The sequence below is a fragment of the Marmota marmota genome, unplaced genomic scaffold (assembly GCF_001458135.2).
Source record: "Marmota marmota marmota unplaced genomic scaffold, marMar, whole genome shotgun sequence".
NCBI lineage: Eukaryota > Metazoa > Chordata > Mammalia > Rodentia > Sciuridae > Marmota > Marmota marmota.
The window spans coordinates 1,425,172-1,447,812 of record NW_026000205.1 but is presented as its reverse complement, the minus strand read 5'-3'; the positions used below and the strand labels follow the sequence as shown (position 1 = coordinate 1,447,812).

General features: G+C 52.0%; 1 protein-coding gene across 1 annotated transcript; it reads left to right on the top strand.

The window, feature by feature from the left end:
* Positions 1-56: 56 nt before the first annotated feature.
* On the top strand, positions 57-22,486 carry Kash5 (KASH domain containing 5). The gene is made up of 17 exons (XM_048791221.1): positions 57-159; positions 2,109-2,246; positions 5,271-5,375; positions 5,825-6,011; positions 6,466-6,530; positions 7,623-7,689; positions 7,951-8,112; positions 8,667-8,784; positions 9,101-9,151; positions 14,607-14,684; positions 14,975-15,031; positions 15,318-15,377; positions 17,642-17,721; positions 19,293-19,338; positions 20,810-20,874; positions 20,960-21,067; positions 21,172-22,486. The coding sequence occupies exons 2-17, from the start codon at positions 2,204-2,206 to the stop codon at positions 21,314-21,316; spliced, it is 1,437 nt and encodes a 478-aa protein (XP_048647178.1). The 5' UTR covers positions 57-159; positions 2,109-2,203; the 3' UTR covers positions 21,317-22,486.
* The last annotated feature ends 155 nt before the right edge of the window (positions 22,487-22,641 follow it).

Here is a 22,641-nt window from a genome sequence, read left to right as displayed (position 1 = left end):
CGGACGGGGCGGGGCCTAGACACCGCCCTTCTCGGAACCGCCCCGCCCCTTTGAGTTTCTGGCGGGAAAGCTGCACGCGCACTTCTCCCCCACCACGCGCAACTGCCGTTCGTCGTTCGTGGCCTCCAGCCGTGTCCCGAGACTGGGACACGACTCCAGGTACTCCCTGCGTGCAGCAAGGTTGTCCAGAGTAACCCTTTCATAGTCCGCCTGAAATCCTGGCAAGGCTCCCCAAAACATAGGACAGGTTCCCCAATACCAGCACCTTCCGAATTCTGTTAAAAGACCTCTTGAAAGCCTGACCAAACCCCCTCAAGTGCTAAAAGGAACCCCCTAGGAAATATTGCTGGTGACCCCTGAAATCCTGTCAGAATCTTCTAGAAATTCTGGCAGACTGTGAAATCCTGCAAATTCCCTCCCAAGACCAGAAATCCAGTCAGAAATGCAGGGACTTCCCAGAAATGCAGAGCCCCCCCCCCAAAAAAAAAACATCCAATCAGAGACCCCATGAATTCCAGCCCAGACTTTCCTCCCCAGAATGCCTCCCGGGACCTCCCAGGCTTCCAGTGTATGGAGGACATGGCCTCCCTGCTCCCTAGGGAGCTTGTCCCCGGGCCCTGTGGAGCTCCAGGGCCTGTTGGCACACTTGCAGGGACATGGCCCTGGCCCCTTCTGCCCCCTCCAGGATTCCTGGAGTGGTCTCTCTGTAAAGACCCCTCATTTTCTAGAACCTTCTAAAAGCTTCGGAGAAGCGTGCAGTGCCGGATCGTGTCTGGAGCAGGGAGAGCAGGGTCTTGGGAGCACTTGGTGAGGAGAGAAGGGCCGAGCAGCTCAGGGGCGGACACAGCACCCTCCTCCCATCTTTGGCCTTGGCCCAGGGTGTCCCCTTCAGCCCCAGGGGCTCGTGGTGTGGTTTAACTGCTAATGATGTTCCTTTTTCTCCTGAAAGTGTCCTGGAGTTCAGACTAATGGGTAGGTCAACCTGGTTATAATAGAGGAGGGACAGCACTTTCAGGCACAGGGGAAAGAGTCCCTAGCTCTCAGGGACCTCTAAAGGCTCCTCAGGGGCCTGTGAGGCAGAGTTGGACTTGAACAAGGAGAAGGGTGGGGTGGGTCTGGGCCTCAGGGGACCAGGGGTCATACTGAGCTGGAACCTGGAGAGCAGCAGGTTCAGAGGACAATGCTGAGCTCCCATGGCCCATGGTGGGCAAGGGACCTGAGGTGGGCTAGTGAAAGAAATAGTGACAAAAAAAGAGGCAAGGAGCTTCAGACACCTCTGTGTGTTTTTCCAGCCTGAAAGGCTGGGGCTTAATCTGGAGGCACTAGGGATCCATCAAAGGCTAGGAGCAGGAGAGAGACAGGGTCAAACTGTTATGAAAGGACAGTGGTCCAAATACAGGATAAAATTGCAAGAATGTCAGCTGCTGGGGCCATCTGGGAGCCAGACACAGCACCTCATTCAGCCAGAGGAGCAGAGACAGGAAGGCAAGAAGGGTGTCCCAGGCAAAGACCAGAGATGGGAACAGCCAGTCCAGTTTGAGGAGTAGTATATGGTTCAGAGTTGCTAGAAAATCAAGTGATTTGGGAAGTTGAAACAACTGCCCAGGCCATGCAGGGCCTTTGTTGCCACATCCAACCAGGCAATATCCCCAGAGCGCTGGGAAGCTATGGAAGGACACTGAGCAGGGAAGAGAGCAGGTCTCTTCTGGGACCCCATGGAGCTAGACTCGGCCCTATGGACAAGCCCAGGGAGAGGACATTGCAGGCCCGAGGCAGGGGTGTGGGAAAGAAGAGTCATTGCAAAAAAAGGATGGGGCTAGGGACTTGACAAGCTGGGGGAAGAGGGAAGGCCACATTATCTCCCTAGGGGGAGTAGTGGCTCCCACCCACTAGCGCCCCCACTTTGATCTCTGCTTACCCACTCCTCAGGCCCCCTTTGCCAGCCCACACTTCCAGTCCATAAAACAGGTCGGAGCGGGAGCTGTCAGGTTGAGGCGGGGGTGGAAACAGGTTCTGAGAGCCCAGAGGGCCTGGGGCACAAGTGGGCGGGTAGATCCCCACCTAAGGGCGATAATCTGAGAAAACCATTCCCCTGCTTGTCCTTCCAGGAGCTCTCTGGACAGCTGGTCCCTTTCCCATCCCTTACAGTGATGGAGGGAGGCTGGTAGCTTCAACAGCAGCTGTGGAGCATCAGGAGTGGCCGATGGACCTGCCAGAGGGCCGGGCTGGTGGCCCCGCTGCAGAAAGTAGGTGTTTGGGCCTTTGTTTGCCTTGGAGGAGGGAGAGAGAGCTGGGGGTGGATGGGCATCAGGCTGTGACTTGGACTCTTGGGAGACATGGCTTGAGTCGCTGAGCAGGCTGGGCAGGAAGAAGCGGTGGTGAATTAAATGCCTACTTTGTACACGCCCTCCTGTCTCACCTGCTCTGGGAAGGTTGAGCTGTGCAAGAGCAGAGATCTTTGCATATACTGTGCCAGTCACCAGGAGCACCCTTCCCCAGTTGCCCACATACTCACCCCTCCTCCAACTCAGGTTGATGCTGGGATGGCACCTCTTACTCTAGGTAAAGCAGCTACTCTGTCACTCTTTTCCCTTCCCTGCTTCCCTTATCTTCAGAGCACTGGCATCTGTTTGTCACCTGTTTAGTCTCTGTTTCTTCCCTAAAGCATGAGCTCCACAAGGCAGCGTCTATTTTATTCATTTTGGTATTCCCAGTCCCTAGAGAGTGCTAGCTCACAGAAGTATCATGCCAGTAACATATGATTTTTAGTTACATTAAAAGGAAAGGAAACAAGGGAAATGAATGGTAATAATAGATATTATTTAACCTTATATATTCAAACTAGTATCTTTTCTGCTTGTAACCAGTATTAATATGTACTGAGGTATTAAGTCTTCAGATCTAATGTATACTTTATACTAACAAAACTTCTCAATTCACACTCCACCCAGTTCAAGTGCTGAAGAGCCACATGTAGCAAGTGGCTGCCCTATCAATGGCATTGCCCTAGAGTAATGCCTGAAGCATAGTAGGAACTCAGTTACTGTTGCCAAGCGAATGGATGGATGCAGATGTGTGGGTGTGATAGCCTGCTTGGAAGGAAGCTTCTGGGTCACCCTCTCCGCTAACCAGGAGAGCTCAGTCTGACAGGAGAAGCAGCTGCCTTCTTAGAGGCTCTCAGGCATCACAGAGCACAACCTTCCGCTTTTTTTCAAGGCCCCAGGACTGGACTCTGGCCCCAGGAGGCTTTCCAGATAGGAGAATCAGAGGCAGACACTAGGATGGGGGAACCCGAGCACAGGCTGATGGCCTAGTGACCACAAGCTAAACTTCGCCCACACCAGCAGAGGGCGTGCGGCCTCCAGGAACCATGAGCAAGGGCTGAGCCTCTGGGAGGCTCTGGAAGGAAAATGAGGGACACACCCAGAGATGGAGATGGAGAAAGCAGGTCCGGGAGGAAACAGAGATACAACAGAAGAAGTAAAGAGAAGACTTAGGAAACAGAGTCACCAAGACATGGGAAGAGAAGTACAGAGATGGAGAGACAGAAAATAAAGTAGGGGCAAGGGACATGGAGACAAAGAGGGGGAACACTGGTAATAGAGATTGGGGAAAAAATGGAGCGAAAACTAGAGAAGAGGCAAGGACAAAGAGACACTGAGGACGGAAATAAAGGAGAGAGAATAGAACAGAAATAGTGACATATTCCTTCAATGCCCTGCAGATGTGCTGGTCCTCAGAGACAGTATGATCTACCCAGCTTGGCTTTTCTTGGGCAGCAGATTTGGGCAGGCGAACTCACTGGGCCACAGAGTCCTTATCTATAACATGGGGCGGACACTAAGGAAGAAACCAGACTGTAGTTAAAACCTTGCCTCCCCCAGCCCTGGGTCCCCCGTTTTCCTTTCCAAGGGCTGAACCCAGAAGAATAGGTTCAACCAGAGGGCATCAAATTTTTCCCACAACAAAGAAAAGTTAAGAGGGATGAGAAAGATGACTCCTGTTTTGGTCAGGTGACCTTGGGCAAATTTCTAAGTACTTGGTGCCTCAATCCCTCATCTGTAAAGCAGGGCTAACATAGCAGCCTTCCCTGGTTCATGTGAAGCCCTCAGAAGAGGCCTGACACCTACTAAATGCTCAATAGATGTTCAGTTCTATTTTTGAGTCTCTATCACATGCCAGGACCTCTGCCAGGCAGGGCCTTTCAAGATTTTGCTTCACTTTTTCTCTTGGAGGGAGGTAATATCACCCCCCTTTTTCCAGAAAAAGCAACTGAGGCTTAGAGGGACCCTTGCCCCATTCAAACCTGAGCCCAGGTTACCCAACCCTGCAACCTGTGCTCAGTGAGCTGCTGACTCCAGGTGTCCAAGGCCAAGGCAGGGACCTGAAAAGTTACTTCCAGCCCTGAGAGAGACGTTGAGCCAATCCAGTGGTGCCTGGAGAAGAGAATCTCCTCATGTTGCGGAGCATATTTTGAGTTCCTGCTGTGTGAAGTCATGATGAATACAGTAGTAGGCAAACAGACCCTGGGAAACAGACATCCATATGTTCTTCACATACACAGATCTAGCCCTCCTAGCCCTGGGAAAGGGGGTTGCTCTACCATCCCCCACTTTACCATTGTGGAGACAGGCTGCAAAAGGAGAAGCCTCTTATCCAGAGACACGCAGCCAGGCTCTGACCCCAGGTTGGTCAGACACCTGATGCAGGTCCTAACCGTTCTGTCACTGCCCACCTTGCTGGAATTGTCCCACCCCTCCACATCTCAGAACCGTGTTATTGCCACCCTTGCCTGGGGATGCCAGGTGGAGAGAGACTTAGTCCCTGGGGCAGACTGGGAGACCGGAGATGCAGCAGGCAGGATCGATGCAGGCTGCCCGCGCTTTATTGGATTGTTCCTGGCTCCTGGGCCCCCTTTGCACTCTGCTCCTCCCAGACTCCTATCTTTGTCCTCCCGCCTCTTCCTCTGAGCTCAACTTGGGAGGGTGGAGAAGAGAGGAGGCTAGGGTGATCTCAGAGCTTGTTATCTGGGCACCTGACACATGGGATACACAGAATTTCTGGCCTGAAAGAGAAGACACACATGGCAGGGATGGGGAGAGTTATTCAAAGACCCTCATGTTGCCTCCCCACCCAAAGCTACCAGCCCCAGTCCCAGGCAGCTCCCAGTGAACTCCCTCCCCTCTGTGGAGCCCAGGGACCTAGGACCTGGTGTCACCCTCTTTCCTTTGGTCCTCTGACTGGTGGGTTGGGTCCTCTTGTCTCCTCAGTGTACCTCTGGGAGCAGCCTGAGGAGGTGAGCCCAGGACCATTGCTCAGCTTAGAGGAGCAGATACTCAACTCCACGTTTGAAGCTTGTGACCCTCAGAGGACAGGTGGGAGGGGCAGGTTGGGGGTTTGGGGAGCAGAGGGAGAGGATGGGGGTCTGGGAACTGAAGCCATAGAGAGAGGACTGGGCTACAGCTTCTTGGCGCAAATGGGTGACTCCATGAATAAAGGAATGGCGGCCTTTCAGAATGAGAACTGGGGCCCTTGACAGAAGAGGGGTGGGACTTCTGGTGTCTAGTGGGGAAGGAGGCAGCCACAATGCCTGGAGAGGCACACAGTACTGCCCTTGACTTGATCCTCTTTGGCCCACTCTGTGAGGTGGGGTGACTGGGTTTCATTTCCAGGTGGAAAATTTGACAGAGAGAAAGGGACTTGCCCAAGGTGTCTCCACCAAGCTATGGGACAGGATGCCACAAACCTAGCCAGTGACATCCTGTTCCCAAGTCACTGCCTGGCCTCTCCCACCCAATCTCTGTCATGGTATGCTCTGTCCCAGGCACCGTGGCTGTGACCCACGTGCTGGCGTACCTGGAGGCTGTGACAGGCCAGGGCCCCCAGGATTCTCGCCTCCAAACATTGGCCCGAAGCCTGGACCCCAAAGGGGAGGGCCCTGGGGCCACTGTGGACTTGGACACCTTCCTGGTTGTCATGCGGAACTGGATTGCTTCCTGTCAGCTGCGTGGGTGAGTCCCTGCATGGCCAACCCCCTCCTCTGAGAAGTCCTAAAAGCCAACCTCATACCTGGTTTTGCAGCTCGCATCTGCAGACCCGGGGACCTACTGTGGTTGGAATAAGACTGAGGAAGAGAAAAAGCGAAGAGATGGGGTGGGGGGCCTGAGGACAAAACGCCTGGGATAAAGAGGCACGGGGGAGGGGACAGAAATAAACAGGGGCTGAAGATATGGGGAGTGCTCTGGGGGGCTGACAGAGGTCCCCCATCCCTTCACCAAACCCAGTCCCTGCCCCTCCTGCTCTTCCATCTGGCCCTGGGTAGTCACCATCTGGCCTCACCTTCCTTCCCACAGTGCCTCTCTCACCTGACCTGTCCCCTCCTCCCACCCACAATCCCCCTGCAGTGACAGGTCAGGATTGTGGGTTGGCTGCAGGGGGGCCCTAAGCCTCATCCCTTTGATACAGGGGATTAGAGCTTGGAGAGGAGACCGCCTTGGAGGGAGCCCTGACCTCCCAGCAACTGCCATCTGGTGAGATTGCTATATATAGAATGAAGCAGGCAGGTCCAGGGTCAGCCAGTGGGGGGACTTCCCATGGGGCAGAGCAAGAGATAAGGTACAACCAAGCAAGGACCTTTGTTCCAGCCTGGAGCTGTGAGTTTGGCTTTCTAGGTGTCTCTGTGACTGCCCCCTGCCCACCATCCTCACTTTAACTTTTGGTTTTTTTTCCCTCCCCCTTGGGGATTACTTCTAACCCCTCTCCCCAAACTAGCCCTATTACAGAGGCCTACAAGGCCCTGCCTACTTCCTCTTCACACTCTTGTGGCCGAAGGCCCTCTTGCCTTGGGAAGCCAGGGAATGCCCCAGGCCCACCTCCCGGCTCCCCACCAGCTCACAAGCCTGCAGGCCTTTCCCTCCTAGCCGGTCCTGCTCACCTAGTGAGCCCCCTTCCTTGTTGTTGGTTGGTTGGTTTGCTCACCATCCTGTGCCCAGGATCTCACAGCTAGGTGGCTGTCTGCTAAAAAGTGGCCATGTGATATTTCTCTCTCTCACACACACACACACACAAAATGCAGTTTTCTTGATATTATCTCAGACCTCCTTCATCAGCCTTGGAGCCATGGAAAGACTATGAGCTGAGGAGAGACAGGTGAACTCTGGGCCAGTAGGGGAAGGACAGGAGGGGGAGACCAGAGGCCAGGAGGTTAGGGAGGACACGGGGCAGGGGGCAGCAGGAGACAAGAGAGTAGGAGTGGAGCAGAGAATCAGGGTACAGGGATGGACCTGGGTTCAGGTTGAGGAGGAGGGGGGAGCCAGGTAAGCTTAGGGGCTCTTGGGTGGCATGGGAACTGGGAAGAGGAACAGGTTTGGGGAAGTTGATGTACTGCCCAGTGTTGGGCATAAGGAATAGGAAAGTGGGGCTATTCAGAAGATCCAGTCTGAGCTCAGAGTAGATGAGGAGCAGAAGTTCTTCATGATGGGGGTAACTAAAGCCCTGGGAGCCCAAGAGATCACCCAGAGTGAAGGGAGCAGCTGAGGAGCAGTCAGAGGAAGGGCGAGCCCAGAGCCCTGGGGCACACTGACATTTAAGGTGGAGTCCAGTACCCTCTTGTCTCCCTCCAGGATTCCCAGAAGCCGAGGAGCCAGCCAACCTGGAGAGCTTTGGAGGCGAAGACACCAGACCCGAGATGTACCTATCCTCAGACCCCTCCCTGCTTCTCCCACCCCAGCCCTGTTTTCTCCTGCCTGCCCAGGTCGGGGTAGGGATTGGGGTCCTCTGGGTCATGGGCCAGGCACACAGGCCTGTTGATAGCTTAGAAAGAGCAGAGGAGTCTCACTCCTGTTTCTGTTTCAACAGAAGAGCCCTGTCTCCCCACCACCAGAACCTCTACTGACCTGGGAAAGGAGGCAGGGACTCTGGCAGTGACCACAGCCCCTTTGCTACCGCCAGGCCTGCCACAGCTGACCTTCTGAGCAGCCTGGAGGACCTGGAACTCAGTAACCGGCGTCTGGCTGGGGAGAATGCCAAACTACAGCGCAGTGTGGAGACAGCCGAGGAGGGGTCAGCGCGCCTCACGGAGGAGATCTTGGCCCTGCGCAGGCAGCTTCGCAGGTGGCTGTGCCCCTACTCTGCCTCCGTCTTCCCGCAACCCCAGCCTCTCTCTCTGCTCTCCTGCTTAGTGACTTTGACTCTGCACCTGTCCATTTCTTCTTCCCCCTCTGTCTGTATCTTTCTCCCTTGTTTCTCTCTGAGTCATGTCTCCCGACCTGTCTGTCTTTCCCTCTGGGTTCAGACTTCTCTCTTTATTCCTCTCCAGCTCTCTTTGACTCTCCATATCTTTGTTTTTTTCCTTTCTCTGTGTTCCTCGTGCCTCATGTCTGTCACAGTCCCAGTGTTTTAGTCTCCTACTCTCTGTAGATCTCTGTCCCACCTCCTCAGTCTTTTAGGTTGAAACTGGATCTCTGTCCCACCCTTATCTCTTGGTCTCTGTCCTTTCTTCTTTCTGGGTCTTTGTCCTGCCCTCTCTATCTCTGCCTCCCCACCTCTAGGTCTCTGTACTTCCCACTCCAGCCTGAGATTTCTCTGTGGCTGCTGTCTGAGTGGATCTATCTCTGCATTTCTGCCTTCCTCTCTTCTTGTGGCTCCTCTGCCCCTGCACTGCTCAGTACCCAGCAGGCTCTGCAGTTTGCCAAGGCAGTGGATGAGGAGCTGGAAGACCTGAAGTCTCTGGCCAAAAGCCTGGAAGAGAAGAATCGCAGCCTTCTGGCCCAGGCCCGGCAGACGGTGGGTGCTGGCCCTGGCAGACAAAAGATGCCCTGCCTCTTCTTTCCTTCCTGGAGTGAGAGCAACAGAGCCTACCAGTGAAGTGGGAAGGGGCGAGGTCACCTGGTTTCCTCTTTCACTCCAGGTCTTACAGTTCCCAGACTCTCTCAGGCCTGCCTACCACCATTCTCCTGATAATGGCGACATTTGGAGCCATTCTCCCAGCCCTGTGCTTCAATGACCCCAGGCCCTGATGTGTTCCCTGGGTGGGAAAAGGGTACTATGAGAGCAAGGAGACTGGAACTGAAGCCTTCCTCCTCTCTCTGGGGTTGGTCAGGAAAAAGAGCAGCAGTACCTGGTGGCGGAGGTGGAGACTCTGCAGGAGGAGGTAAGCTGAGGCCCGTATCACCCCTTCTTCCCCAGTCCTCAAGGGCTTCCTAGCTCTAACCCTGCCTCCTGTAACACCCCAGCAGCCTAAGTTCAAACTAAAGCCTGCAGAGGGAGACCTCAGCATCCCAATGATTTGTGAATATCCCTGAGATCATTGATGACAAGAGCTTGGAGCACAGGGCCAGTGCCTGGGTTCACAGTAAAGCCACATACATAATAAGCATGTGCCATTCCCTCCCCTCTTGTCATCTCACTGTCTTTGTCTGTACAATGAGCAAAACAGTGGCATCTCCCTTGGGTTGTGTGAGATTTAAACCAGAACATAACTTGGAAAGTTTCAGACACAAGGTAGGACACACAGGAAATGCTCCCTAAGAGTTAGTATGTATTAGCATTTTTTATGGTAAAAAGAACAGATTTTGCCAGGTATGGTGGTGTGCATACCTGTAATCCCAGCTACTCAGAAAGCTAACACAAGAGGTTCACAAGTTCAAGGCCAGCCAGGGCAACTTAGCAAGATCCTGTCTCAAAATAAAATGTAAAAGGCTGGGGATTTTGCTCAGTGGTAGAGCACTGAGTCCTGGGTTCCATCCCCAATAATATGAGAGAAAAAAGAAGAACATAGACTTTGAAAGGTTTTGAAGTGAGTCTTGAATGTAGACCCCATCTCTACCAATGATACAAGAGGCAGACTTTCAGTGTGTGGCTTTTCCTTTCCAAGCTTTAGTTTTTTGTTTTTGCTGTACTAGGAATGGAACCCAGGGCCTTATGCAAGCTAGGCAAACTCTTTCCCATTGAGCTACACCCCCAAGCCTTAGTTTTATTCTCCAAGACCAAGGAGGAGGATTACCTGTTCAGTAGGGTGGTTGAAAAGATTAAATTTTGCCCATTGCCTACCATATCATATGAAGTTCAGTCTAATTCTAGCTCCATTTCATCTGAAGCAGGAAACATCATCTTAGTTCATTGTGGGTCTGTCTAGTTCTCTTAGGATGAAACGCATGCGTCAATTGGTGAAACTCATCACTACTGCCTCCCCTCCCCTGACCAAGGTAGCATCTAAGTTGCAGGCGATCCACACAGGGTCTCCAGGAAGCAGAAGGTCCTCAATGTCTGTCCCCTCTTCTGTTCACAAGATCAGTGATCTTCATTCCATCTGTTTCTCGGCCTTTGTCACCACTACATCCATGGGGAGGCCTACATGGCCTTCAGATCTCTGGACTTAACGGTCCTAGCTGCAACTCCTGGCAGGATCCTTATCAGGGCTGGGTCTCTCACTTGGCCATTTCTGAACTCTTTCAGGGCCACAGAGAAGGTTTGGCCACTTCTCTGTGAAAGCCCACAGGGATTTCATTGGGGCCTCTCCTTCCATTCCCGACACAGCCATCTCTACTCTATCATTCCTACTCCTTCATGATTCTAAGACTGAGCTGAGAAGGGGACACAGGGCCTCTCAGATCTCCAGACTCTCCAACGGTTCTGTGGTCTACTGCATACGTCCTGTTTGCTCCTCACAGGTAGCTCAGGGCTTAGGGATGATGGCTCAGGGCTTAGGAATGGTTTTGGCCCATTTTCAGTCTACTGCTATGTGTTCTCACTCTCCTGCACCCTGTTGCAGCTCTAAGGATCTCTGCCTAGTCTGAGCACATCATGTATTTCCCCCAAATCTCTTTGTCCAACATCTGGTTTATGACTTTCACACAGAAATCCAAATTTTTTCTGCTCTTCTGTGGCTTTTCCTTGAAAAATCTCCCCGCTGGAGCAGTGAGATCCCACAGCAGGATGGCTGCTGCAGTGTGAGGCACGAGTGTAGACAGGATATGACGAGTTCTTGCAGAACATTTTTTTAAGAATGAGGAAAAAGTTTTCCCTGGAAGAACCTCCTTCCTCACAGCTCATTGGCATCCAACAATTATAGCCAACAGCTCCCTGATATAATATGGCCACCGATGGGTTCATGATATTCCAAGGAAGAGAATATCAAGGAAATTGCAACTTCAATTTGAAGGACGTGCATTTCCTTCACCAAACCCATGGCTGGGCATGGTGGCACACACCAGGTACTTGGGGGGCTGAGGCATGAGGATCACAAGTTTGAGGCCAGCTGGGACAATTTAGTGAGATCCTATCTCAAAATAAAATAAAGGGGCTGGGAATGCAGCTCAGTGGTGGAGTATTTGCTTAGTGTGTGTGATGCCCTGGGTTCAGTCCCCTGTATGAGGCTGGGGTGGGGGTGGCTCTTAAGGAGGTGGTCTCTAGGTTGGTTTGGTGACTCACTGGGCTTTTTTGTCTGCTTATGGCTTCATTAACACAAATGACTACAAGAGCTCCCAGCCTCTTGTTCTCATTCAAAGCAGGACCAGGAGGTACCAAAAAATACCCCTCTGATGGCTTTTTCCTTCATCAAAAGAAAAAGCTTCTCCAGAAGCCCCTTGCCCCATGCCTCACTCCTCACCCCCAGCACACTTCTCCTATCTCACCAGCTAGAACTGGAACACAGGGAGGGTCAGAAAATCCTCAGCCTCTTACTAGGCTGAGAGGCAAACAAGAAAGGATAAGAATGACTGCTACGTTTGATAACCAGCCATATCCCCCAGATCTGCCAAGATTTCCTTCTTCTTCATCCTCAAGTATGAGGCTGGCACTCTTCTTGCCAGAGTGAATCCTTGATAAAAGCAAAAGGAACAAGAAGGGTGAATGGCAGCCAGTGGTCTCTAACCCCCCACCCCCACCTTAAGGCCCACTGCCAGATCAAGTGCCTTGAGCAGTGCTGGGGACATCCTAGGCGCTCGATAAACTAGAGCTATTCTTGGTTCCTTCCCCTCGCCCACAGCTGCCTAGCGAGCATCTATAGATTGAGTTCTCAAGTTACAGAGGATAATGCTGGAGTAACAAGACACTCAGAGCTCTGAAGCTCTGGGCAGCCTTCCTTTGGAGGACCCACAGAGCCAGCTTAGTTTACTGCAGAAGGAGGCAGGAGCAGATGAGTAACCAGGCTCCCTGCAGAGTGGCTCAGGATCTGGCCTGCAAATCCCCAACCAGGTGGACAGATGTTGACACAGCACTCCTGGCCTGTCCTTCCTCAGTCCTTCACTTGGCAGCCCAGGCCTGCTGAGACAGAGCGAGGGCAGCTGATGGAGGACTTGGAGCCTGGCTGGCTGGAGAGAGAGGAACTTGCCTGTGTCCCCTGGGGCACCAGGAGTGCTTTGGGTGAAAGGGAGTTCTGGAATGCCTCTGTGCCGCCTGATATGCATCTCCTGGTGACCACATCATCTCAGGGAAACTTGTGAGGCTGTTGGTGCCTAAAGACTTAAGACTGGAACTTGAGTCTGGTGTGGGCTGCCCTCTCCTGGCCTTGGTTTCTTCCCAGATAACTCCCTTTGCCCCTGAGGACAATCCAAGCACTGCTGCCTCAGGAGGCCTCTGGCTCTGTTTCCACTTTCAGGCCCTGGGCCTCTTCAGAACCCCTGGTTCATTAGCATCATCTACTCTGAACTCCTTATGGCCAAGGTGAAACTGATTCTCTCTGTGCCCTGTTCTCCCTCAGAGATGCATCTGACTCAGAGGATTTAGAATCACACAGACTGAGGTTTGAGTCCATTTTTCCTCCATGTAACCTTGGCCAAGTTTCAGTGACTCTACCTCCCATGTCTTCCATAAAAGAAGGAATAGTTAGGACAGTCAGACATGGCATTTCTCCTGAAGGGTATAGTGTGAGGTGTACAGCACCACCTGTGACGTCTTCTTATGAAAGCACAGAACAAGAGTGTGAAAAACCCCAACACGGTGTTGCACACCTGTAACCCCAGAGGCTCAGGAGAGTGAGGCAAGAGGATCTCAAATTCAAAGCCAGCCTCAGCAACTTAGTGAGACCCTGTCTCTAAATAAAAAATAGCTGGGATGTGGCTCAGTGGTTAAGTGCCCCTGAGTTCAATCCCTGGTACCAAAAAAAGTCTGGACAGAGTCCTGAGTATACCGACCTGCTTAAAGGAAATAATAACAGGGGTATTTGGTGAGTATCACCATAGAGAGCAAGAATGATATTGGCCAAATGCAAATGTACCAACTCTACAGGGCACATGACCTGGTTTCTTCCACAGATGAAGGACCTATAAAGTACCAGGGAGAGATTATTGTTACATTAAAAGAAATGAAATGTTTCAGTCGATGGTAGGCCTTGTTTGGATCCTCATTCAAACCAACCATTAAAGACATTTGGGAGACAACCAAAATGAAAACAGCGAACACTGAGTATGAGATGATACTATAAATCACTGCTAATTTGTGAGAGGGTAATAATGGCATTGTGATTTTACTAAAGGAAATAAGTCCTCAAGTAGGAGATAAATGCCGGACTGGCTATGGTAAAATAATATGATGCCTGGGGTTTGCTTTACATCTAGTTTAAACTCTAAAGAAAAGGAATAAAACTGGGAAAATGAATATAATAATTGGAACTGGATGATAGATAATATGGATAATGGTGTTTTGTTACACCATTCTTGTGTGTGTTTAAAAAATTGTGCCAGGCTGAGTGCAGTGGCACATGCCCGTAATCCCAGTGTCTTGGGAGGCTGAGACAGGAGGATGCCCGAGTTCAAAGCCAGACTCTGCAATGGTGAGGCACTAAGCAACTCAGTGAGACCCTGTCTCTAAATAAAATACAAAATAGGGCTGGGGATGTGGTCCAGTGCCCCTGAGTTCAATCCCCGGTAACCCCACCCCCAAAAAAATTGTGCCAGGCACAGTAGCACATACCTGTAACCCTACATACTCGGGAGGCTGAAGCAGCCGGATCTCACTCAAGTTCAAGACAAGCCTGGGCAACTGTCTCAGAATTTTTTAAAAAATTGTAAAAGGTCTGGGGATATAATTCAGTGATAGAGCACTTATGTAGCAAGTAAGTGCAAGGCCCTAGATTCAACTCCCACCAAAAAAAAATATAGTACAAAGTTAAAAGTTTATATAATATATAAATACCTGGTAAATATTATTTAATAGATAGGTAAATGTTAACATTTATCCAATATGTGGCACATGCCAGGCGCATATAACACTATTCTAAATGATTTGTTCCCACTAACGTTCATCAACATGTGTTGGCGTGAATTACTACCTGGGACAAGTTGCTCAATCCTTCTGTGCCCAAGTTGCCTTTATCTTTAAAACAGAGGATAATTAGTACATTAACATATGCAAAGTGCTAAGTGTTAGAAAGTTTTATTAACCCATTTAACCCTCACAGCAATCCCATGAAGTAAGTCCTGTTTATCTCTCTTTTTATTGATGGGAAGCCACACACAGAGAAGATATAGCTGAGGTCTCACTAGGATGGCTGAAGGAATTAATTAGGGACTAAACTTATATAAAGTGCTTAGGATGCACATTGAGTATTCATCAGATGTCAGCTGTTAGTGTCATGAATGTGAGTGGTGGGCTCTTCCTTCCTCCAGAATGGGAAGCTACTGGCTGAGCGGGATGGAGTGAGGAGGAGGAGTGAGGAGCTGGCCACAGAGAAGGATGCTTTGAAGGTGCAGCCCCTCCCTGGTGCCCGGGAACTTCCCACCCTCCCTGGGGCCATTTTCACCACCACCAGTTAGAGCCACTGAGACCTGCTCAGAGCAGGGGTCTTCCATCAAGATCAAGCTCTCAGGCTCCCAGGGCCACCCAGACAGCTGGGCTGAAATTCCCTGCAGTGCAGCTGAGGCTCAGGAATTGGGCATTTGAGGAAAGAGCCCTGGGAGAGTGGGGCAGGCCAGAGGAGGGAAGGCCAAGGGGAACCAGGGAGGCCAGAGAGATGGACAGGCTCCTTCCTTGGCAGCGGCAGCTCTATGAGTATGAACGCCTCATTTGCCAACGAGACGCCATCCTGTCTGAGGTGAGGGGGCTGGGGAGGGAAATGGACTTGCCTTCCACGTACACCTGCTGTTCTCTGTCCCTAGTCTGGCAAGAAAAGTCCACCTGGATCTGATTCCTGGATACCCAAACCAGAGGGGTCGGAGGGTTTCCCCAGGTCATAAGTGTGACTCCACAGGATCTAGAAGCTCTTTTCCCCAGTGTTCTACTTGGGCCCTAGCTCTACCCCCTGAACCCCAGCTTGACCCCAATGCCAGCAGCCCTGGTCTGGGGAGCACCCAAACTCAGTCAGCTTTGGGCTTTCCCAGCGTACTCGCCACACGGAGAGCTTGGCCAAGACTTTGGAGGAGTACAGAATGACCACGCAGGTAGCCACTGCCTTCTGTCCACCTTGGCTCTCTTTACCTCCATCATTTCTGAAATTTTGCTGCCTCTCCTTCCCGTGCCTCTTTCTGTCTTCATGGATCTTTTTTCAAGTCTGCACATCTGGTTTCTTTCATCCGTGCTGCATGACTGTGGCTCTCTTCTCTTTCCATCTCTTTTTCTTTGCACTTTTTCTCTTTTCCTTCCTCCTTCACTCTGTATCTCTCGGTTTCATTCTCTGTGGTGTCTTCCCCAGCATCTCCCCCATTTCTGTGTCTCTGCTTGGGCCCGCTGGAGTTCCTGTCTCTGATGCTGGGTCAAGGCTACCAGTCTCTCTGGGCAACTCTGGTCTCTGGTCTCACACCCTGTGTTTCTCTCTTGAGTCTTTCACCATCTGTGTCTCCCACTTTTCCATGTCTCTGCTTCTGCTTTCCTTCTCTTAAATTTCCTGGCTGTTTTACGTTCTTGGTTCCTCTTGCTTTCTGCCTCTCTCTGATTTTTTTTTTTTGCCTCAGCAACAGCAAGACGCTGAGCAACTCAGTGAGACCCTGTCCCTAAATAAAATACAAAATAAGGCTGGGGATGTGGTTCAGTGGTCCAGTGCCCTGAGTTAAATCCCCCCCACAAAAAAAATTGTATTTTCTTAAAAACTATACCACTTCAAACCTTCTCACTATCCTTAAGGAGAAATTTGTTCCTCTGGTCACTTTTTCACTGGGTTGAGAGGCCTGTCATCTCTCTTTACACCAGTGCTTTTCACTTAGCTCTCTTGCACCTCTGTGAGGTGGGCATTCTCAGACCTCATCCTAGAATTCATGAGAAAATGAGGCTCGGAGAAAGATCACAGGTCCAGTCTCAGCCTCCTGGGGCAGAGCCACAGCCCTCAAAGGAAATGAAGGTTAGACTGGGCTTCTGGTTTGAGCTCTCAGGTGCTCCTGAGTGAGAGGCCTGAGAGGGGGAAGGCTGATCCAGGCCTCAGGGTGCCACTGGGCTGGGCCAGGACACACAGCTGGGTCACTCAGGTCCAGGCCCTTCTATGCTGAAGGCCTAATAGAGCATGCAGATGGGCCACTCCAGTGCAGGACAGTGGCGCTCAGAGAAGGAGTGTCTGGGAGATGGGGATGGGGGTCAAAGGGAAACTGACATGAGAACTTATTTTGAGAAAAGATGCTAAGTTGTTCAAGGAATGAGGCCTTCCTGGGAACAGCCTGTGCAAGGCCTTGGGGTGTAAGACCAGTACTAACTTGGGAGCACAGGGCAGCTGGGGGGAGTACAGGGTAGCTAGAGGGGAGTTCAAGGGATGAGGCTGGGAAGTTAATGAAAGGAACCTGACCAAGCTACAAGATTAGACTTTTTTCCATAAAATCACAAAATAGCTGTGAGCAAGGAGGTACTGGATCAGCTCTGAGCATAGAAAGAACCGTCTGGAACCAACCAGAGGCAGTAAGGCCAGGGAGGAGGCTGGGGCAAGGAGGATGGAGCCTGTGTCAGGGCAGGATCCTAGAGATGGAGAAAAAGGGACAGAGAGGGTAAAGGGACAGGGCTGGGGACAGATGGGCTGCAAAGAGAGGATGATGATGAGAAAAGAGAAGGAAAGACACTGAGCTTATCTTGTGACCGTGAAGTGACATCTTGAGGGACAACAGGGCTATCAGAGGCAGTTGGGTACACAAGGCCAGAGGCAATGTATTTAGAAAACAGTGTCAAGTTGGCAGTTGAGGTCATAGGCAACAATGAGATGTCTGTGGAGAAAACGGAGGTCCCTGGGTCCTGAGGGAGAGCAGATGGGGCCACCCAAGACTGGGAACCAGGGAGGAGAAGGGGGTTGGGAACTCTGACCTCCTTGTGGACCCAGGTGAGAATGAGAGATTTTGGAGGTGTCCCAGGGATTTAGAGGACCTGGTTTACTGGGTCCTACAGCAAAAGGAGCCTTAGCAGAATCAATAACAATGGCATTTTTGGTTTCTGCCCCTGGAGAGATAACAGAGTCATCTCTAAGTAGTGGGGAAGAAGAGGAGAGCTTAGAAGACAGTGGTCAGTTCATGGTCAGGTTGCAGCCAGGAGAGCCATTATATATGGGGTCTGGGACTGGAGAGAGTGGGCATGGCGTGGGATGGGTGTGACTGACCCTCAGAGATGAGCATCTGAGTGAGAAGAGTCAGGGGAGAGCTGGCCTTTTTTGTTGTTTGTGGTGCTGGGGATTGAACCCAGGGCCTTGGGCATGCAAGGTAAGCACTCTACCAACTGAGCTATGTCCCTGGCCCTAGAGCTGACTTCTTTGTTTGCACAGAGCAACCCCGAGGGAGAGACAGCACATCTTGAAGAAGGAACAAAGGCGCCATTGCTGCGGTAAGAAGCTTGTTCCCCATTGAGCCTTCCCTCTGCCTCTGGGCGATGTCCCATCCATGGATGTTCACAGTGGGGACATGCCCCTCCGCTCACTCAGTCATGTCTTTGCTAAGGGGACCCTGAGGCCTGTGGACTAGAAGATGAGTCAGTCCTCCGTGCCTCTGGGTCATGGAAAGACAGACCCTGACCCAGACAGTTCCAGAAGATTCGCACCTGACTCTGCCAGCAGGGAGGCTTCTTGAGGACGTGATGCTTGAGTGGGCCCTGGAGGACTGGATCAGTCAGTCCTGGAGACATTTAGACAGGAAGACGCAATTGTCAGACAGATAGGACAGCTCGGTGTCTCAGTCATTCTCTCCCTGAACACACCTTTCATGAGGCCTCCAGGGAACCCAGATCAGGCCCTTGGAGAGTTCCCAGTGAATTGTGAGATCATGTGGGGTTCTGGTGAGTTTCTGGCTGTATTTCTGAATTCCAGCCCTGCGAGTCCAGGCCTCTGAGCATGAAGAAAGCACTAGATGTCTGAACCTACCCTGGAGCCTCTGGTTTCTTGTGGTGCCTCCTCTTGCCCCTCCCCTCTTTCAGGCTCCCGCTGCAGCAACTAATGAGGCTGCCTGCCATGGCCTCTAATTGGACTTGTCTGGGAAGAGCTGAGATTGGGCGGGCTAGGGGCTCTGGAGCTGTGACCTCCACCTGCGTCATCAGGAATAGAGAGAAGAAGGGGCTGAGCATTGGGGCGGGGGCGGGGGTGCTGATGCCATCTGCATTTCCGGAGTCGGGGAGCTGTGTGACCACAGATTGGGAAGCTGGGAGTGAGGGGGTAGTAAATACTGTGGCCTCAAAGGTAGCCAGGGTTGAGGGTTTGACTCCAAGAGGGGATGGAGATGAAACTGCCTGGGTCTCAGTAGATCAGAGCTCCATCTGACTGGAGCAGGGCTGGGCCTACAAGCTTAGGTCCTGTATTGGGTAGGAGTTGAGGAAACAGCTACAACCCTGAGAATGCTGGTGGTAATGGTGCTGCAGGGCTGGATCCCAGTCCTCAGTGAAGGTGTGGACATCTGTGGAGCAAGGTCTCTGGAGCAATCAGCCTGGGCAGCTTGAGACCTGAGTCCCCAAAGAAGCATTGCAGGGACTCAGGTACCTGTGACCCAAGAAGGAGCAGAGGCAGGGAGTTTATACAACCTAAGAGAAATTACCTGGAGTGGGGCAGAGTTCAAATAGTTGGATTCTAGGGACAGGGAGATCTAAGCTGGAGTCCCAGTCCTCAGAGACCCAGGAATTCTGAGGCCTCCTTTGGAAATGGCACAAGCCACTGGGAATCAAGAGGACATCTGCATGTGCCCTGGGTCTGAGAGAGCCAAGCTTTAATTCCTGGCTGGGAGATAAAGGGAAAGTAGCAGCTGAGAAAGTGAATCCGAGCAAAGAGGCCCCCTTACCCTTGGGGGGGGGGACACAAAAGATTTGATGAAAATTCCCCTTCAGGGCACCCCCAGGGCCATCCATGGGCACTCTATGTGAAGACCCACAGGCACATGGGGAGGGTGTTTACAGTGACTTTGTTGTCAACTCAGGTTGTCCAGAAGAGAGGAAGAGGAAGAAGCGGAGAGCTTGGTCACGGTAGGCAGTCCCAGCCCCACTCCCAGCCCCCAGAGGCTGACTTATCAGCTTCTCCTCGGCCCCACCCCACACCCCCATTCCTCAGGAGCACAGAGAAAAATCATTTGGTCAAGAGATAACAAGGTCCTCACTGTAGCTAATGAGAGCAGATGGTGAGGTAGCGGGGAGACCAGGAGCCCAGTGGGCAGCCAGAATGTTCCCAGGAGATCCCCCAACCACACGCAGAGGGCTGTAGCCACCACACCATGGCCTCACAGACGTGGCTACACCCCCATATTACATAAATGCATACGTACATGCACCCACACACTGAGTGCCCCCCTCTCCAGCCAGACTCAGAACTCCCTTCGGGGTGCAGCACCCTGTGGTGAAGGAGCCCCACACTCTGGCTCCTTCGCTCCTCACAGTGTAGGGCAAGGTGGAGGCACAAACCTGACTCAGGCAAAGGAAGGGAAAGAAATGGTGAAAAGAGAGAAGGCAGTCACAGTCCAGACTGAGGAATCCAGAGCTGGACTGGAGTTTGCTTGGTCAAATGTCTGGCCGTGTCCGGATACTTGGGACTCCAGGGTCCAAACTGGCCACAGTGGTTGCCCTTGAGGAAGCTTAGCTCTGAGCAGCCCTGTCCCAAAATCCACCTTCTCCATGCCTCCCCAGAGGCAGGCCCCACCCCAGCATCCCCACAGCTAACACGGCAATGACCTCACCCAGCTCTCGGGGTTAAGGGCCACATGGTAAAAGGCCCCGCTCCATGCCTGGCCCAGTAGCCAGTAGTAGTGAGGATAGCAATTGGAATTAGTATCCTGTTTTTATTGGTTTATTTCTGTCATTGTCATCATCTATGGAGCAAAGGGGTTGGGGGCGGGAAGGCCAGATCTATAGAGAGGAGTTTCTTCCAGGGAGACGAGGGGGATAAGGTAGCAAAGTGGGCTGGACCTGGCCCTTGGAGGAGTCTTTTGGGGCTTTACTCCTAAAGCACCTGCTGATTCTGGCATCAGCAAGAAGACTGTCCCAATCAAGGAGTGTCCATGCTGTTATTGGCCCAACAGAGGCAGGGGCACCTGTGGAGGCCTTCTGCCCTCAGGGGCCTTAGAAATTTCCAAAATCAGATGGGGAGATTGAGAAGATAATATTGAACCGCTCCCACAGTTATCGATTGAGCGCTCTCTGGACCAGTCTCTCTTCTGAGCCCCGCCCCGTCTTTTACTTGCATTCACTCATTTAGTCTCCATGGTAAGCCTGTGATGTGGGGGCTGTCATCGTCCCTGACCAGCAGGAGGGGAAAGCAAAGCATGGAGAGGCATGGTACTTGCCAAGGAACACACAACCAGAGCTGGTGCAACTGGGAACCCACCCTGGCAGGGTGTCCCAGAGAAGCAGCTGCACTAGCTCTTGTGCTCCACCAGTGGGCCGACCCGGGGCCTCTCCCACTCAAGGACCCAGTGCCTCAGCCTTGTCTCCTTTATCCTCCCAGACTGATACCCCGATCCCTCTGGGAGACCCTCACCCTGAAAACATCCCAGGAAGCCCTCCTGAAAGGTAATGGCACCCATGGTGACAGGAAAGGAACTTGGGGGACAAACAAAAAGCTCAGCAGTGATTCCCTTCCCTTTTGTTTCCCCAGCAGCTCTGTTGAGTCAGAGTTCCAGCAAGCCCTGGTGCCCGTGGTGAAAGAGCTGGTCCCAGTCAGGAGGCCCTGGGGCCAAAGCTGCCTGCACCCCCAGCGACTCAGGTGTGCCCTCGAGGCATTTCCAGAAGCGGGGAGATGGTCAGACATTGCAGAGACCATGGCTCCACTAGGACCCACTCTAAGCCCTTTCTTCTTCCCCCCACCAGGCTCACTCAGCACCCGCTGGTCCCAGCCCCGATCCTGGGCCTGCTGCTACTGCTGCTGCTGCTCTCAGTCCTGCTGCTGGGCCAGTCCCAGCCCCCTACCTGGCCCCACCTGCAGCTCTGCTACCTGCAGCCCCCACCAGTGTAAGGCAGGGCTGATCCTGCTTTCCTTCCCCAGGGAGCAATGTCTAGTTCCATTGCTCCCTCAGGGAGCTTTCTCCTGTTCCCTTCATTGTTATGCCACTGTTATTTGGGATCACCCAGAGCTAGTACATAGGGATCCACATCCCATCTTGAGTTTTTATGTGAAGTCTCCTGGTTTTCTACTGTTGGTGACTCTGTTTCTTAATAATAGCAAAACACACCCAGCAATGGCTTCAGTACTAAAAATTATTTCCTCACCAAACAAGTCTGGAGGAAGGCAAGCAGCCACGGGCTCACAGCTGAGTCACAGCAGCCCCAGAGACCAGGGTCTCTGGAACTCTCTTGGCCCTTCCCTCATGCTCAGAAGATGGCAGTTGTTGTAGCTTCCTACATCACATCTGCAGGGCGAAGGAGAAGTGTCCTTGCTTTTCATAACAGAGAGCCACTGCCTCTCTAGAGTCACCCACAGTCTTGTGTTGAAGTCTCATTAGCCAGCCGTTTGTCAGGACCATCCCTCGCTGCAAGGCAGGCTGGGAGACCTGGGACTCTGAGCACCTTTCCTGGGGCTGGACATGTTGCTGCCCAAACTCAATCTGTTAGCAAGGGTACATATGGGGAAAGCAGATAAATACCTGCCACAGCAACTCATTCAAATTACTGAAAAACACTGCATGGCATGGACCATAAAACAGGCTTAGTGGTCACCTATAGACCTATAGTTTGTAACCTCTGAGGTTCTAGCCCCAAGCATTGCCAGGCAGCCTTGAAGGGGCTCCTGGACACTTCCCTGATCCCTCTTTCCTTCTTGCACTGTCCTAACATCAGAGTCTTAACTCTGTCCTGTCACCACCCCATGGGTAGGAGCCTGGGTTGGCCAAGTCCTAACTGCATCCTAGGTCAATAATGGGCAATCTTCTGTCTCCTACAAAACCTCTCACCCTTGTTGATATTTACCATCTTCATTGCTTTGATACACTATAATGCTACAAGCCCCTTCCCACCCTAACAACTTTAGTACATGGACTGAGTACTGGACACACAGTAGGTGCCAGTAATATATTTTGGGAGGAACAGGGGAATATATGGAGACTAATAACCTCCTCCCCCCCAAAATATATCACGGGACACCTACTCTGTGTCCAGCACACAGTCTTGGTACTGAAGTTATACAGGGAATTCTTCCCAGATAACTGACATTCTTTAGTCTTGAAAGATAAGTTCTGACTGGTTACAGTGATCAGGGGAGGGTGTCACTGGTAGAGGTAACAGTCTGTGTAAAGAATAGGTGGTAGAAGAGAGACCAGTGTGTGTGGAAAGAGGCAGGCAGCA

Bases quoted from the DNA above. Each gene is read 5' to 3' on its own strand.
- Kash5 (XM_048791221.1), top strand. From the start codon at position 2,204: ATGGACCTGCCAGAGGGCCGGGCTGGTGGCCCCGCTGCAGAAA. The intron at 7,690-7,950 runs GTACCTATCCTC...TGCTACCGCCAG, and splicing joins GAAGACACCAGACCCGAGAT to GCCTGCCACAGCTGACCTTC. The intron at 20,875-20,959 runs GTAATGGCACCC...TTGTTTCCCCAG, and splicing joins CCAGGAAGCCCTCCTGAAAG to CAGCTCTGTTGAGTCAGAGT.